The 17,923-nt window shown below is 31.4% G+C and overlaps 1 protein-coding gene across 1 annotated transcript; it reads right to left on the reverse strand.

Annotated features, from left to right (window-relative positions):
* Positions 1-146: 146 nt before the first annotated feature.
* LOC134695048 (uncharacterized) lies at positions 147-2,807 on the reverse strand. Its single transcript, XM_063556577.1, has one exon. The coding sequence runs from the start codon at positions 2,769-2,771 to the stop codon at positions 147-149; it is 2,625 nt and encodes an 874-aa protein (XP_063412647.1). The 5' UTR covers positions 2,772-2,807.
* Positions 2,808-17,923: the final 15,116 nt, after the last annotated feature.

The raw sequence follows: 17,923 nt of genomic DNA on the forward strand, positions 1-17,923 counted from the left end.
TTTCTGCCGTTATTTTAATACGGTTACATTAGGTATGTCAGGAAACACTGCAGCTAGGCATAATGCTATACTATGATAAATTTCTAATACAAAACTTTTGACTCATAGGTTTCATCGTTCTAACGACTAGTATTTTTCTGAATATGTCAATTTCCACCAGTATGATCACTATTATCTTCGTCATCATTAAGATCATCATCAACATTCTCATCGTCATCAGTAAGATCATCATCAACATTCTCATCGTCATCAGTAAGATCATCATCAATACTCTCATCGTCATCTAATGTCACATCCTGTCCTAAAGCTTTCAGAAGCAGCTTGATATCGCCGTGTTTAAGTTTAATGGGTTGGTCTTGCTGATCTTGTAGAAATATGTTCACTTCCGGTAGGAAAAATCTAGGCAAAAAAGACATTTTATTGTAGGATAGAAGCTTTGTAAATATCATTACTGTAAGCTGCATGAGTGAAGGTAGTTTAGAAATGTTATCTGGTGTATTTGGGTTCCATTGAAGTTCTTGTATTACGTGAAATGTACAGTTTTTTAACATATAGCTGCTTATGTCGGTCAGTTTGCAGATATCAACAAAGAGCTTTGCTAGCGCGTAACTATTACGTACTTGTTGTGGTACAGTTTCCATGAGGCAAACTTCTGCTGGTGCCGTAGAAACACGTAAACTTGTCTGCATTGGTTTTATGCGATCAATGCTATCCACTATAAATGTTTTGATATATTCAGATGTGAATAGTACGGAAGTTGTGTCAAGAAGAAAGAGGCAGGCAGCGTCTTGAATCTGCGGAGTCATCATTGGTAATGAATTCGGATCGATTGGCCACCAAGCAGTCTTTCTGACGGCAGGAACCAGGTCTATCTTTATCCTCAGCTGTTTATGTTTGCAACCAAACCATAGAAGATTGATCATAAAAACGGTCGTTTTCATATCTTTTTGAAGAAATGGCTTTTCGAAAACGTAACATAGATTACGGAGTTGATCGTACTTCCATAACTTCGGATCGTGTAAGGCTTGATTCAAATATCTGTGAAGGTACATGAATAAAGGCGGTGTTATGAGAATTCCATTTTCATCAAAAAATTCCAATAGTTCTTGATGACCTTCAATAAGTTTAAGCTTCAATACATTATTTTGCAACCTTTCCTTCCCTTCATTTCCTTCTTCTATGTCACAAAATTCACTGAATTTATCTAAACAAAGGACAAAGTCAAATTCATCGGGTGCATTTACTTTTGTGTTTTCTGCCGAACTTCCAGACTGAAAAACTGTAATATCAAACCTAGAGTCGTATTTTGAGACTTGTTTGCATAGTAGCTCTACAAAAAAGCAAACTGTTGAATTGATATCTTCCTCTTCTTCTCCTATGTTTCTATATTTGTGATCAAGAAGTTCTTCAACAAATTGGTTCATGTTTTCATTTTTTTGGAAAAGTTGCAATAACCTTAGTTTTTCAATAAACTTTTGGTATTTGTCGTTTAGTTCCTTCGTTTCTGTGAATTTCAGAAGAGCTTTTCCAGAACTTATTCTCAAATGCCTATTTGCTGTTTCTATAGGAATGTCTCCTACATTATCTTGAATATCTTTTGTTGCGCCGTTTTGAATAAGTATTTCTACAAATGCAGCAGAATCGTGGTAGGCAGCATGGTGCAATGCTGTCGAGCCATTATTGTCTTCTGCATTTATGATGATCGATGCTCTAGATATATCTCTCAAAAACAGTGTACAAATTGAATCGTAAAATGCACTTATATACATCAGAAGATTACAACCCCAATTATCAGTTGCGTTGAAATCAAAACCTGTGGTTTTCATTAATTTTACCATCAATTTGATTTTTTCAAAGGCATAGTCTTTGCTATCAACTCTCACTAAATGGGCTGTTGATTGGTGATGTATGTTTTTAGAATTAACATCGGCTCCGGTGTTAATGAGCATTTTCAGCAACTGGACAGGTGATTTACGCATGCAGGCCACAGCATAATGTATTGGGTGGTTTCCTAGATTATCCGGTATTATTGAACATTCACTAACAGCCGTCATTTTTCTTAAAATCTTTATGGCATTTACGTATTTATATCTCTCGAAATGGTTTATCATCAGAAGGAAAACGGTTGTACCATTTATGTCTCTCTGTTTTAACAATGTTTCTAACTTCTCATCAGCACAGCACGACATTTTCCCTCTAACAATGTCTTTTAGTAATAAAAACCTATCTTTAAATTCGTCTGATATGGGGCTAGTTTTGTTTATACTTTGAACAAACGAATGAAGAAAATTTTCTCCATCTTTGTTTACCATGGTTACGTTCAACCCAGAGCATGACTCGAGAATGAACCGTAGGACACATGATAAAGTACTTTGTCTGCTGGCTAAGTGAAGTATGGTATATCCATGCTTAGTTTGTTGATTGATATCAATTCCTAAACTAAGTAGGACTTGGATGGTGTCTTGCCAATCGCTAACAGTAGCAATATTGTAAATAAAACTGTGTAAAACATTGTAACCATTTAAATCTTGCTTTTTGACATCAACTCCCGGGACCTGCAAAAGATTCGCTAGTGCTCCTTTGATGTTGTGTATTGCGCAATAATGAAGTGGAGTTTGGTGCCATCTATTACCTAAATTAACATCTTCCCAATTCTGAGAGTCAAACCAATCTTGAAACAAATCCTGTCGAATGTATTTGATAGCTTTATGTAATTTAGTTTCTTCACTGAAACAGCTGTCGTCACGTATATATATGTCTTCTGCCATCATTCAGTTGTATCATCAAGCTTTTTTCTGATAATTCACAATGATCTATAAAATACATGAACATTATAGGTAAATTATTTAAGAGTTTTATTCCTTTATATTGTCCAATTTTACTTCATGTTTAATACTGATATGTTATTTGAATTGTGTTCGGAAGTATTTGATCTGTGGTGGTTCGAAAATTGTTGACGATAAGGGACCAAACACGGAATCATATAGTTTTGTGATAACCTAACATTGTCCTAAACAAGAACCAATATGTCGAGATTTTGGAGACTCCTGTATTTGCATTAATGCACATAGGTTAAAACTTATCATTTAGCAGCTAGATTTTGATATGATCGTTCATTTCCATAAAAATTAAATATGTTATCGATGTTATATATCATGTTTAATAAATTGATTGGTAACTTATTTCACTTCTTTATAATTTTGTTTTGTGTTAGCAAAACAAATAGACATAATAAGCAAGGATGTTGAAAATTAAATTGGGGACAGAACTCAATTTTGTGTTTTGTCGGAATTTCTATTTAATCAAACAACAGTGTCAACAAAGAAAACCAAATAATATAGAAAAGTCCAATATCAAATCTGAAACACAAGAATACACAAAAGTGACCATAGCACAATTACACAATGGCGGGATATATAAAATTTCGATCCTATTTATTTAACATAGCAATGGTTTATCAACATCCATCTGCTATCACAATGGTAAAGAAAGCTCTTGAATACCGAATGAATTTTGAAAAAGGTATATTCCATTTACAAGTAAAGTTGTTATATTGCTTTTAAGTTAAGGCACATCTATAATTTCAAACTTATAATTGTCTCGTTTGTCGTAGATTCTAGTACTATGATCAACGCTTATGTCAAAATATTGCATTCATCGAGTATTTATCACTTCCGAAAATGAAACTATCAAGTGATCTAATCAGTAACTTTTTTTTTAAATTTAGGTGACACAATTATTGTATATGAACATACTTCTAAAAAACAAATATGAATATGAAAGATTGTCCCCGAAAATATATAAAAGCCACACAGCTAATAGAATTTAAGTATGTTATGTTCACTGTACATGACCGTATATGACGCCCTTTTATCAATCTTTTTCTTCTAATTTAGTGCAAGGTAAGCTGTGTTATCAACAGTTTTAGAGATTACAGTGATAAAAAGGTGGCGATATACCAAAGGGACATTCAAACTCATAATTTGAAAATATACTAACAACGCAATACCATCACTGTAATACCCTTAACAGATAAACTGCTAATTTTGATGGGATAAAACTGTTCGTTCATTTTCTTTTTCCGTTTACCTTAAAGGGGCACTAGCTGCCAAATTCATGGTCACCGATTTGACTTTATTTATAATAATGAAAAACATTTTTCCAAACAATTAAAAGTATATAATAAACGATTTACAGGACATGGTCTCAATAAGATGTAGCTTCGTTTCGTGTGAATTTTATCCAAGACGCCATCTAATTAACTATCGAGTTGACCTTATATGACACAGCGATGTAAACATAAACATGGATATAGATAGATTAAGCAACTCGTGCAATTGGATTTTTAAATGTCTGTTAAAGTTTGTTTTATAGATACAAAATTTATGTTTATCGTCGTTTTAACCTTTATGAGAATGATTATGTGTGGATCGAATCAGTTAATCAAATTGTTTACCTTTGTTTCACTTTCAATGTTGACATTCATTTTCTTTGAATACCCATACACGGACAATGCATGCGTTTTTCTATCTCTTTCTACGGGGTTAAATTGGAGTTCACATGAATACGGATTTAATGAGGTCGAATTATTCACTTACAAGTGAATAATTCATTATCAATGTTTATGAGCTTGTTTTGACAAAATTTTAGCTGATAATAGCAAAATTATTATTTCACTATTTTACTTTCATTAATTATTGAACCAAAAATTCATGCTTTTTATTTTTTATATATCTCTTAGCTAGTGCCCCTTTCATGATATATTGTTTAAATACTAATTGTTTGACATCGTCGTGGATCGTATGTTAGTGTAAATGATAAATAATAATAATCTTTATGCATACAAAATAATATTTCTGTATTTGATTGATAGGGGCATGTTGGTTTTTTTTCATTTAAAATTTGTATTGTATTAATCGTCGTGGATCGTATGTTATTGTAAATGATAAATAATAATAATCTTTATGCATACAAAATAATATTTCTGTATTTGATTGATAGGGGCATGTTGGTTTTTTTTCATTTAAAATTTGTATTGTATTAATAAACTAAAGTTGCATCTGAAAGGCAATTGATGTAATAACTGCCATCAAAAAGTGCGTTTTAATATAAGATGACACACACGGGAATGTTAAAAGGGCTCATATATTTTTTAAATCTATTTAGATTATAGTTATGGGTCATCTTTTTTCTATTCGTATTCACAACTTCATGAAATATTTGATATTATATAAATGAAGCGTTAACTAATTTTGCTTTTCTTCTTATGTTTTGTTTTCTACTTAATTTGTTTATTAATTTAGAGTGAAATGTTTTCCTGTGCTGATTTAAATTGCATGTTTATATACATCTTTGGATTGTTCACTGATATCTCAGAACTCTCCAAATTTGTCAGAGCAACGGTCCCAATTCGGGAACCATGCCAAAGGTTGTCTTATATTACATGTATAACGTAAATTAACATAAATATCGAACTCCAAGGGAAATCAAATGGCAAAATATAAAAGCTAAACAAAATCAAACAAATGGATAACACTTGTCATATTCCTTACTCAGAAACGCTTTTTTGGTTATTTATGAAAATTTGTAGAACTTTCTATTAAGTGTACATCTTTGAAAGTTTCTGTTGAATGTATTTACAACTTGTTTTCAAACATAGAGTATTTTGGATTAGTAAAGAAACTTGTTTTCAGACATGTTCAAAACATTAGATTTGTTATTAAACTGAGAATGATATATATACAATGCTAAAATCGCTTTCTTCAATTTTATCAAGGTGCATGCATAATTGGTAACCCTTTATATTTATGTCATAGACCAAACTTTAAGAGTTCGTATACCCTTAACGTATAAACATCAAGAAAAATATTTTGATTTGAAAGTATTCTATTTTAAAGTTTTTTACCACTAAAGTATAGTTGTAAAATGGATAATAATCTGCAGGTTCATTCTGTTTGGCAACGTGACCGTACCTGATGTCCATCTATCAAAATTTATCTTTAAGTATCCTGTTATCTATGATAGGTTTATTTAAAAGGCCAAGTACACGTTATTATCATAAAAACCAGAGATAACAGCTGCTATTTATATATTTTCGTCCTACCATTTGTCTTAGCAACACTTCTGTCTTTTAAAAAAATACACACTATTTTACACGCGTGGAATTCGTGCTATTAAATATCTTTTTGATTCTTTGATTGTACATTTTTATTATCTCAAAGATATATTGTGTACAAATCCAAATACTTTACATAGATGGTTTCACGTACTAGTATGCACACACAATACCTTTTTCGTATAACATTTTTGGTAATTTCTTTCTTGAAATTTGTTATGTCATTAAAGAATATCCCAGTTTGATATTAAAAACATGCCTATATTTAAAAAAAAAAAAAAGAATATCACAATAACCGCATTGAGTCATTGATCATTGTATACCCCATCAAATATTTAACTTGTTGAAAAAATAATATGCAGAGGACGAATTTTAAATGGTTATGAATCCTATGTGTATATGCACTTTCTTGGTAGATTTGAAATTAAACAATATTTTGCTATGACACTTCCAGAAAATTTTTAAATCTGTCATTGACTGAAGTAAATACTGTCAAAGCCATGAGCCTTTGAAAAAAATCAAGCTATTACACCACTATTCCACCACCTAAAAAAATTATCGAAAGGTAATTTGATACTTTCAACTTGAAACTGCAGCTTTCATCGGCGCATTGCTGGACCTTTAACTTCAAATTTGATTACAGTTGTCAACTTAGTACCAGAATCCTTGAAGAGCAAAACTATTTGAATTTCGAAATATACATTTTTTTCACCATGGTCTTGAAATCAAGATTCAATATACTGAAGGGTGGAATCTGTAACTAAATTTACACTTTTCCCAAATTTGTTTTCGTGATATTGTTTTTCTTTTTGTCGTTTGACGTTTAATGCGACATTCACAATGTGTATTTTCTTTGATGTGCGGGATTTTTGTTATTTTACTTTTTATGTTTTGACTTTTGGCGTTCCGGTTTCGGGTGTGACTATGTTCCAGACCATATGAGTATTTGGACCATACGCGTATGGTCATGACCATATGCGTATACTCATATGGTCCGACCATACTCATATGGTCCGACCGTACGCGTATGGTCGGACCATATGAGTATATACTCGTTTGGTAATAAACGGGCCGGACCATATGAGTATTTGGACCGTATAAGTATATTTTTTAATAATATGCACGAGAAAACTTTATAAAATAACAATGATTGCTACATTGACTGTGTGAAACTGCTTATTATATTTTGTTAATCTTGTTATTACTAATTTTTAATGAAAAAATGACCTTTGGTATTGTCTTTTTAATGACGTGACAACTAGACGGGTTATATAAAGAGGTAAGCACAAATGTACCTATTAATTACCCCGACCATACGCGTACGGTCCGACCATACGCGTATGGTCGGACCATATGAGTATATACCCATATGGTCATGACCATACGCATATGGTCCAAATACTCATATGGTCCGGAACAACTACACAAATTTTGTTATATATGCGTCCTTGTCAATTAAAAATTAACTAAATGAAATATCGACTACAACACCTCCTTATTTGTCAGTTGTGTTGCTTGTAAATTTGAAGTTTAGTCTGCTATAGCCAGATTTAACTTTTTCTTCGGATAATGTATGTACCAAGTCATTGTTAGTATTGCCTTTTTGTACAAAACTTGTTATTGGAGGATTTAGGTTTTTTAAGAGTAGAGAAAGGTTTATCCTAAATTTCCACCATTCGTCTTGCACTGGAATTCAATTATTTTTATATGGCCAAATTTTGAATTTGACCACTATCAGAAACCTGGTTTTCACAGATAACAAAGATAGCAAATGAGTCAGAATGTAAGGTCGATTATTTTTTAACAGTGTTTTTTATATCGGTCCTTTTAAGGGCCATTTATATCGATGTAGGACTATTCAATACTCAAAAATGTGTCAGTTTTAAAGTTAATGGCAGGCTCCTTTCTTAGAATGAAAGAACATTTCTTACAGTAAAACATGCTTAATGCAGAATTTAACCCTAGCTTCAAATTTTTTTTTGAAGTATTATACTTCTATGAGGCTGTTGCTTGTATGAAATATTTTTGCGCATTTGATATATATCTGGTTTATTAATTGCTTCATTAGAAAAGACTTTTATCGTCGCCACGTATTGGTTGTTTTTATAACATTAGTCTTCTTAGGTAAACATTCGTCTAAAGCAAATACTGTTTCGTTAAACATATTCTGGTCACAAATCTGATAGGTCATCGCTTTCAACAAATACATGGTGATCATGAGTTTCCGATAAATCTTTATCTGGAACCAATGTATACAGTAAAATTTGTTAATTCAGTTCCGAACGTATTCAGTAAATTACCAAAAACTCTCGTGGTATTTATATTTAAATAAAATACTTTCTTTAACATGTTATTGATTGACTGATTGCGTAACACATCTTTGTTCATATCAACTGTTTTGCGATATGATCTTCTCTTACATAAATCTACAATAACTTTACATTAAAAGTTCTGTAAAAAAAAAAACGTACCTCTACATAACTCATGCTCAAAATCACTGTTCTTGACGTTAGTAAAGATACTCTCATTTCAAGAAAAGGACTTTGAAAAGTTGACGTCGGGAGATTTGGAAGATTTGTGGATGGATAATAAAGTGTTAATAAGCAACGCCTTCTTTATGATTGTAATAATCTACCATTTTGAACCTGAACGTATTTGTTTTATCTTATCTACAATTAGGCAAACTTAAACTTGTAAGATGTTTTCAATATCATACAAAACGTATGTTTATCTTATCTATCGGATAACAAGTGTGTCGGGTTATTGGTTGGATAACTAGACAGAATCCAGTTGTTAAAATTGTGTCAGACACTGCGAAAAGTTTAAGCGAGCAATTGTAATTAGGAATATATTTCAAGATACATTACAATTACAACGTTCTACTTTCTGTGTAAATTTTGACATAATTACCAAAAGATCAGACAAAATTTGCTGAATCGTCAAATTTTACATCGACGGATTGGATTTTAAGGCTGTTTTTATTCTAATTGCCCTTAATAGACGTTGTATTGATACACTTACAAATTAAATAGGTAAAGAAAATATCTTTTTTAGTTTTGTGTATCTCAGTTAAGTTGGCACGGTTGTATTTACTAGCCAATAAGGAAAATGATTGGCTTTTCAAGAATTTTCATCACTTTTAAACACTGCCCCTTGTTTTTCCATTATAATATTCAGAAATAGGTTTATTCTTAAAAAAGTATTTTTACTTGCATTTAAAATTATTATATATTGTTCTTTGCCTGATTCATCCTAGAGTGGAAGAGTGTTTAGTTTATACTGTATTTTATGTCAAATGACACTGTTCTGATACATTGACTTTAGTTGGTTAAATAAAAGAGCAGCCTATATTCCGTCCCACATTTAAGATGATTTTAATCTCCATTTTAATAATGATATCTATAATGCAATAATGCTACGTCAATTATGATGCATGCTCACTTAGTTTCAAAAAGGAAGAGTATCTTTGTATACACAAAATACGAACTAATGGCTCAATTATTTTCTTTTACTTTGTAATATTTGTATGTAGAAAGCTATGTTAACTGCAAATTAAATATCAACGCATCCAAAAAATATATAAATGGTTGAGTTTATAAATATTTCTGGTTGTCAAAATACATCTGAAGGTTGATTTTTGTAAATACAGCTGTTTCGGAACAATCTTTTGAGAAGAAATGTGAAAATCGTAGATATTTTGTTTTGTTTACTAACTGGATCCAAGTTATGATCACTCACTTGGAAATGTAACCAGAATAAATACACATTGATAGCGACCTTATTGAAAACTAAGATGACCTGAAGTGAAACGAGGGGTAGTACAGAATTTTTAAAAAGCTAAGAAGTTCAGGTCATATAAATGTATATATGAAAATAAGCCGAAAAGTCCTTTTTTTACGAAACTTTAGACAGACACAGTTTTAGTCGTAAAGACGTTCCAATGGGAAACTGCATTGTCTATATTATATAGACAATGCAGTTTCCCATCAGATCATCTTTACGACTAAAACTGTGTCTGCACAATATTAACAGAAGTACAATCTGAAAACCATTATCACAAAAAAATGGCAAATAAAAATTGTAAACTCTTTATTGAAAAAATGTTTTTATGTATTAACATAAAAAAAAAATCTTTCAAGATGAAAAAAACAATCCACTTGATGAAATTTACTATACAATAGTTATCAAAGGTACCAGGATTATAATTGATTACGCCAAACGCGTGTTTTGTCTACATAAGACTCATCAGTGACGCCCAGATCAAAATAGTTGAAGAGCATTGAGGACCTAAAATTCCAAAAAGTGATGCCAAATACGGCTAAGATAATCTATTCCTAGGATAAGAAATTCCTTCGTTTTTTTAACAAATTCAAAGTTTTGTTATAGAAAATTTATAAAAATGACCACACAATTGACAATTTGTTAAACATCTTAACTTAAAGTAAATTTGTATAACTGTCCAATCTTTTTATTATGATTTGTAGAATCGTTTTGTTCCGTCTACAAAAGACTAACCAGTGAAGCTCGAATAAAATTAATTGAGCACCTATTACTTATGAAGGAATAGACAAGGAAAACGTATAACAACAAACCGAACTCCGAGGAAATAATTAAGAGAATTTGAAATTAATTATAAATTATTGTTAAGCAGTACCTACTTTGCTAGTCGACATCTACGCAGTTGAACATGTATACGTGTGTGTACTATCTAGTTCAGATTATGCAATCTGATAATTGTATACGGTCTTCAGTTATAAACATTACATTTGTTTAATAAATTAATTAAATTTTGGATGTAACGCGTCTTCTGATTGGCTAACGTTAATTTGTGTCTCAGCCCAGAGACATAATTGAGTCATGAAACCGTGACGTCATTAACGTTTTTTTATGGTTTTCTGGATCCTCAATGCTCTTCAACTTTGTATTTGTTTGGTTTATAACTATTTCGATATGAGCGTCACTGATGAGTCTTATGTAGACGAAACGCGCGTCTGGCGTACTAAATTATAACCCTGGTACCTTTGATAACTATTTCTACAGTTGAAAATGGAATTTAGAACTAAATTATAAGAAATGGCTTTAATATTTTATCTGTCTATTCGAAATAGCATAAAAAATGTGGTGCATACTGTTAAATAACCCGCTACGCGCGATATTCAGTGTGCACCATTTTTTTATGTTATTTCAGAAAATATAATATGAGGCAGGCATAACCTGTGAATGGGGACGAAGTCTGTATGTATTATTTTGTTTATTTCAAACATGTTAATAAAAGAAACCGAAAAACCGTACGTAACGTTCCCGATTTTGGTTCTGTTGTAAGGGATTGATCTGTGACGTTCTTTTAGTTATGACGTCATATTCGATGTAAACAAAAGAAACGCTTTCATCAGGTAACGTTTTTTCATATCAAAAAATTATTAAAATTGAATTTGTATTGAGATCCAATCTTATATTTTACTAGACTTATAAATATAATTGTTTTTCAAAGTCTAATGCAAACAAGACAGATATCTGGGCAAATGCGGGGAAAACCGGAACAGGAAGTAGATCTGAAAAAAAAAGTTAACAATTTTGAGTTCATTAGTAGAATGAAAAATTTCGGGAAATTTTCCCGATTTTTTTTTTTTTTATTGATTTTTCTACTGTAATTGGGGACTTCGTCCCCATATTACAGTAATTCCTTAAATACCAATTCCGTAAAACAACATTTTAACATTTAGTACTACCCAAAAGGTCACTGTAAGTTTGGAAACAGCCTGAGCTAAGTAGACAATTTTCACCTTATTTGAACCTCAATAAGGTCGATCATGATGCTATATTGTGACGTAATTTACCTAACAGTGATACCTAAGAATGTCAGTGTCACAAAGGAAAAAATCATGAGTATCCTTCAATAGAACATTTCACATTTGAAATGTAATTTCTTCTTCAAAATCTATTTCACACTAAATACGAAACCAATAAAATTTGAGAATGAAAATTGGGAATGTGTCAAAATGACAACAACCCCACCAAAGGACAGAAAACAAAATGAGTACTAGTTCAGTGAAAATGGACTTCACACTATGAAATGTGTTTCTAGTATTAAAGAGTATAGCTAAAACGTGAAAATCAATTAAACTGCACATTTCAAAATATTTCATTTATCCGGAAAATATATGAATGTGATTGTAAAAATACATATAAAGCAATCTTACACAAAAGCAGTGCATATAAATAACAAATAACTGATTGGTGAAATATTATTTTACTGAAGGGGAATTAATGATCCAATTCATATATTCATCAATTGCACTCAAATTCGTATATTTATACAAAATAAAAGGTATATCCAAATTATACAAAAAAGAATAAAAATAAACAATTTACGATGGATATACTAAACAAAATGTATCATCATTGTGTGTATTTAGTCAAGACAGGTAACAATCGAGGGTACCTTCGAAGACATATGATGGCAATATAACCAGATTTAATCATAAATGGGGATTTAAAAAAAAAAGCGAACATGTTTAGTTGTAATTTCACATCTAAGTTTTAAACTTTTTTCAATATTCGTTTTTACACGTATTAGAGTAAAGATCAAATGAATACGAATACAAAGAGGTTGATTCAGCACTTGCAAGTGACTATTTTATCAATAACCGTTTCACAAATGATATCGGATATGCTCATTACGTCGTAACTACAATTCCCTTCCCTTTCATAAATGTGACCTTCCGAATCAGACTATTTACGGGATTTGATATCTCATTAGCAACACGACGGGTGTCACATGTGAAGCAGAATCTGCTTACCCTTCCGGAGCACCTGAGATCATTCCTAGATCATTAATTGGGGTTCGTGTTGTTTATTCTTTAGTTTTCTATGTTGTGTCATGTATACTATTGTTTGTCTGTTTGTTCTTTTCATTTTTAGCCATGGCGTTGTCAGCTTATTTTCGATTTATGAGTTTGACTTTCCCCCTTTTATGTAAAGACGAAAAGTGAGAGACATAAAATGGTTGGAATTACACATTTATTTGTGAAATTTGAAAATACAAATGCAAGCGAAAGTTTAGAGGTTTCTAATGCACACAGTTGTTAAATAACATTCGTTTTGTTAGTTATGTGAAACCAGTTGTAAACAGTAGATTAAACCAGACTCTAAGTAGTATTGAATTATGTAGCATTTACTAGAAATGAGGTACGAGTTTGTGAAAGAATTCGATAAAGAGAACCCGTGATCAGAATAATTTCTGAAATGTCACTTATGAATGATCCCGCGATATTTAACCCGCCACATTCTGTGAATGTCACTCTATTTGGTAGATGAAATCTTTGAATTATAATTATACATGATCTGTGCTATTCGTGCCAGTAGAAGTTATATATAGTTTATATTTTGTTGTAAATGACCATGATTTTAATGTTGGGACCTTACTGTCAAATACCGTAAACATTTATTGGTTTCATATGTGAACTAGCTATTACCACCACATTTTGAACACGTTTTGATAATGTAAGGCTAGACTAACATGCATATATCTTATCTCTTACATTAAAGTGGATAAGTATATGCTTGAATTATGTGTATCATGTTACTATCATTACTTTTAACAATTTCAATTATTTTGCAGGGTTATTCTTGTCATGACACGAATGATTTGGAAAAGAAATTGAAACAATTTGAGCGTGAAATGATCCAGAGAATAATAAAATTGGAGAAACAAGTGTCTGCGTTAACAGATGCCAACATGGTGTTACATGATCGTGTGGAACAATGTGACATTCGGCACAAAAAAGATATGTCTTTACTTTATGGTGTAATACAAAATATTTCTGAAAAGGATAACATTTCCGATTCTGCAGTGTCGAAAGCTGTATCCTTGCCGTTCGCTGAAAGTATGGTTTTGAAAAGTAAGTGAAATATCCTTCCCATTTCATAGCATCTCATCAACCAAGGAGAGTTTACATACATTGTATTGTTTGTTTATTAATTTCATTTGTTCGTATACTTGGATTTGTAACTCATTGAGCAACTTAAAAAGTTTATTTGCAAAACTATTCCAATCATCTATCCAAGGCAATTTAATTTTTAACTTACATAGTGTACATTAAATACTGGGTAATTTAAATTAACACACAAGAGACATTCAGTACATATCTCAGGCGAACAATAATCTAACGACACAAAACAATGACACTTCGGAACGTTGTTAATACTATTTTTTACCACTGCAATATATTTTGTCTGCTTGGAAATTAAATTAAGTTTTTTAATATATAAAAAATAATGCAAACTTCCGTCACAGATTATACTTAAAAGAAATGTTTCAATATTATGCTAAAATATAGAAATTAATATAATCTGTTTAAAACAAAGCAAACAGATTCATGTTATGAGGTAAGAATTTTCAAGTCTAATTGTTAATTGTGTATCTCTCTTTTGCATATACCAACAAAATCTCTTACATTTCAAGAGCAAAATAAAATCCAACGGAGACAGGTAGGAGGACAAAGAATAGCATTTTACGCACATTTGGCAAATGACATCACACCTTTATCTTCCACAATATAACGACGAATATTGGAAATTCTTACAACAAGCACACGGGCATCTTTACCGCTACGAATGCTGGGGTTTACGTCTTTACAGTTAGTGTATTTCCTTATAGTTCTTCACACATTCCAGTAGAAATTGTGAAAAATTCCGATGTTATTGGTTCAATGTCAACACTTGCTGGTACCTATAATTCGTTCGCTTCTTCTACCATAGTGGTTCAATTGACAATTGGAGATGCATGCTACATTAGAACTAGTTCTTCTGTTACACCAAGTGGATCAATTTACAGCAGAGCAGAAGCAAGGACGTCCTTTGCAGGATGGTTTCTTTTTTAAAAAGGATCAATAAAAATATCTTATGGACATATGACGTTTTCTAAGTTATAAATTAATTCAATAAGGTTCCATTTATAGTTTGTCAGGGGTTCTTGCGATTTTCACTTCTTTGTGTCGGTTTTGAAGTATGTCTTATATAAAATTATAATCCTGGTACCTTTGATAACTATTATATACTGAACTATTTAATTTGTATTTGATATCGGGCAAGTCAGTTTGATTCAACAAAGGACATCTTTGAAAGTATAGTAATGCATATGTGCTTTCCATTCTAGAATACATTTTTTTTAAGTCATATAAAAGTGATACAGGTTAAGCCGTAAAAGGAGCTTTTATGGAAAATGACATTGTCTACATTTAAAGAAATGCAACCTGTAATTAATAAGTTGTATATATTAGGCACCGTGAAACTTCCAAATTAAATATTTGTATCTATGAATTGACAAACACCGAAAGATGATGCCCAGAATCACTATATTCAAAATACTGTAAATTTATAAGTTATTGCGATGTTTTTATTATGGCGAAATACAACAGGTTATCATCGCAATAATTAAAACCTGCATTTTGATTTTTTTTATCTGAATCAAACAGGATTTTATCTGAATTTCGCAAAATTCAAAATCGCATTTTAGTCTAAAATCACAAAATCGCAAAAGAAAATGCACACAATAATTTCTGAATTTACAAAATTACTAACAGGGATTGAATCACTGTCTGTTTTGAAGTAATTTTTCCTTTTGAGATGCCCTTGTAAAATTGAACTGTTTTATTAGTTATCAAAGGTACCAGGATTATAATTTAGTACAAAGTTGAATAGCATTGAGGATCCAAAATTCCAAATACGGCTAAGGTAATATATGCCTGGAATAAGAAAATCCTTAGTTTTTCGAAAAATTCAAAGTTTTGTAAACAGGAAATTTATATATATTATAAACCTTGGAAAAGACATTATTCTTATTTATTTTTAAATTTATTTAAAACTAATTTCTTTTGGTAAATTTTGGCAATATGTTAAGAGAAGTTTTTGATTATTTAAGAGAAAAAATATCATTCAGATAACGAACGTCAACATGCACAGAATATTTGCATCTGGCGTTTATTAATCAATCAATCAATCAACAAGCTTTTATGATCTTCCAGTATTCTAAGATCTACATGTTATGACCATAAATATTTAAATTCCCAAGCAGGTAGGAATTTTACAGTACGCTGAGTACAGAATATAAAGTCAACATGAATTTATATAATTTTACGGAAGCGTATTAGTGCCACACAACATTATTATTATTATTTCTTCCTAGGTGTGCGTTGTTTAACAAAAACCTTTGCAAAACAACGCAAATCTTTGCGAAATAACGCAAACCTTTTGCGTTTCAAAGCAAACCTTTGCAAAAAAAGTAAACCTTTGCGAAAAAATGCAAACATTTTTTTTATCTCATTTCTTATTTAAGATTCAAAGGATTAGCAGTTATAAATGGAGGAGGCTGCATACATTAAAATTTATACTCCTGTGTTATCATTGCAAATATAAATACTTGAATATTAAGAATATATCATTGGCAAATTGTGAGTAGGATAAAAGATATAAGAAGATGTGGTATGACTGGTTATGAGACCACCCTCCATCCAAATCACAATTTCTAAATTCAAACCATTTATTATGGGTCAAATTACGGTCTTAACTGCTAGTAGTCTGTTGTTATTTATGTATTATTTTCATTTTGTTTGTTTTCTTTGGTTACATCTTCTGACATCAGACTCGGAATTCTCTTGAACTGAATTTTAATGTACGTATTGTTATGCGTTTATTAGCTTTTACATTAGCTAGAGGTATAGGAGGAGGGTTGAGATCTCACAAACATGTTTAACCCCACCGCATTTTTGCGCCTGTCCCAAGTAAGGAGCCTCTGGCCTTTGTTAGTCTTGTATTATTTTAATTTTAGTTTTCTTGTGTACAATTTGGAAATTAGTATGGCGATCATTATCACTGAACTAGTATATATTTGTTTAGGGGCCAACTGAAGGACGCCTCCGGGTGCGGGAATTTCTCGCTACATTGAAGACCTGTTGGGGACCTTCTGCTGGTGTTTTTTTCTATGGTCGGGTTGTTGTCTCTTTGACACATTCCCCATTTCCATTCTCAATTTTATTCAACACGAAGCCTTATAGGTACAACCAACAGCAAGCTATACTGGGCCCCAAAAATTATATACAAGACAATTAATACATGTTTAATATTACAAAAGAGGGAAGAAAGATACCAAAGAAACAGTCAAAACTCATAAATCTAAAACAAACTGACAACGCCATGGCTAAAAATGAAAAAGACAAAAATAGTATTTACGACAAAAGAGACGATTTTTCGTTCCCTATTGTTAATTTTCCATTTTTAGATGGTGATGTTCCTTTGGCACCATCTTACGGTGTTTATATTTCACAACTTGTTCGCTATGCCCGTGTCTATTGTGACGTTTTCGATTTTAACGAACGCAACCTGTGTATTACTGGTAAATTATAAAACCAGGGATATCGTTACCATAAATTACTTAAAATCTTTACTAAATTTTTTCATAGATATAAAGATTTGGTTTTGAAGTTTGGATGTACCGGTAGACAAATTTATTTCAAACGGGAAAGCACATCCTCATTTTTACGGAAATGTTGTTAACCGTACCCGGAAATTTAGAAATGATCCATTTAAACTTGTTGCTCCTTTAAATAAACCTATTCTAAAAGGTTACCTATTCAACACTGTAATAAGATCATTGAATATTGTTTTTATTGGTATAAATATTGATTTTGTTATCAGTAGATTAAAAGCTAACTTAATATTACTAGTATGTTATATACATCTACATTTTCATGGATCTACAATCTGTCGATACCTGTAACTTGGCATTGCACAAGGTCATGTTTTTCTCTG

The sequence above is a fragment of the Mytilus trossulus genome, chromosome 1 (assembly GCF_036588685.1).
Source record: "Mytilus trossulus isolate FHL-02 chromosome 1, PNRI_Mtr1.1.1.hap1, whole genome shotgun sequence".
In the NCBI taxonomy this organism is placed as follows: domain Eukaryota; kingdom Metazoa; phylum Mollusca; class Bivalvia; order Mytilida; family Mytilidae; genus Mytilus; species Mytilus trossulus.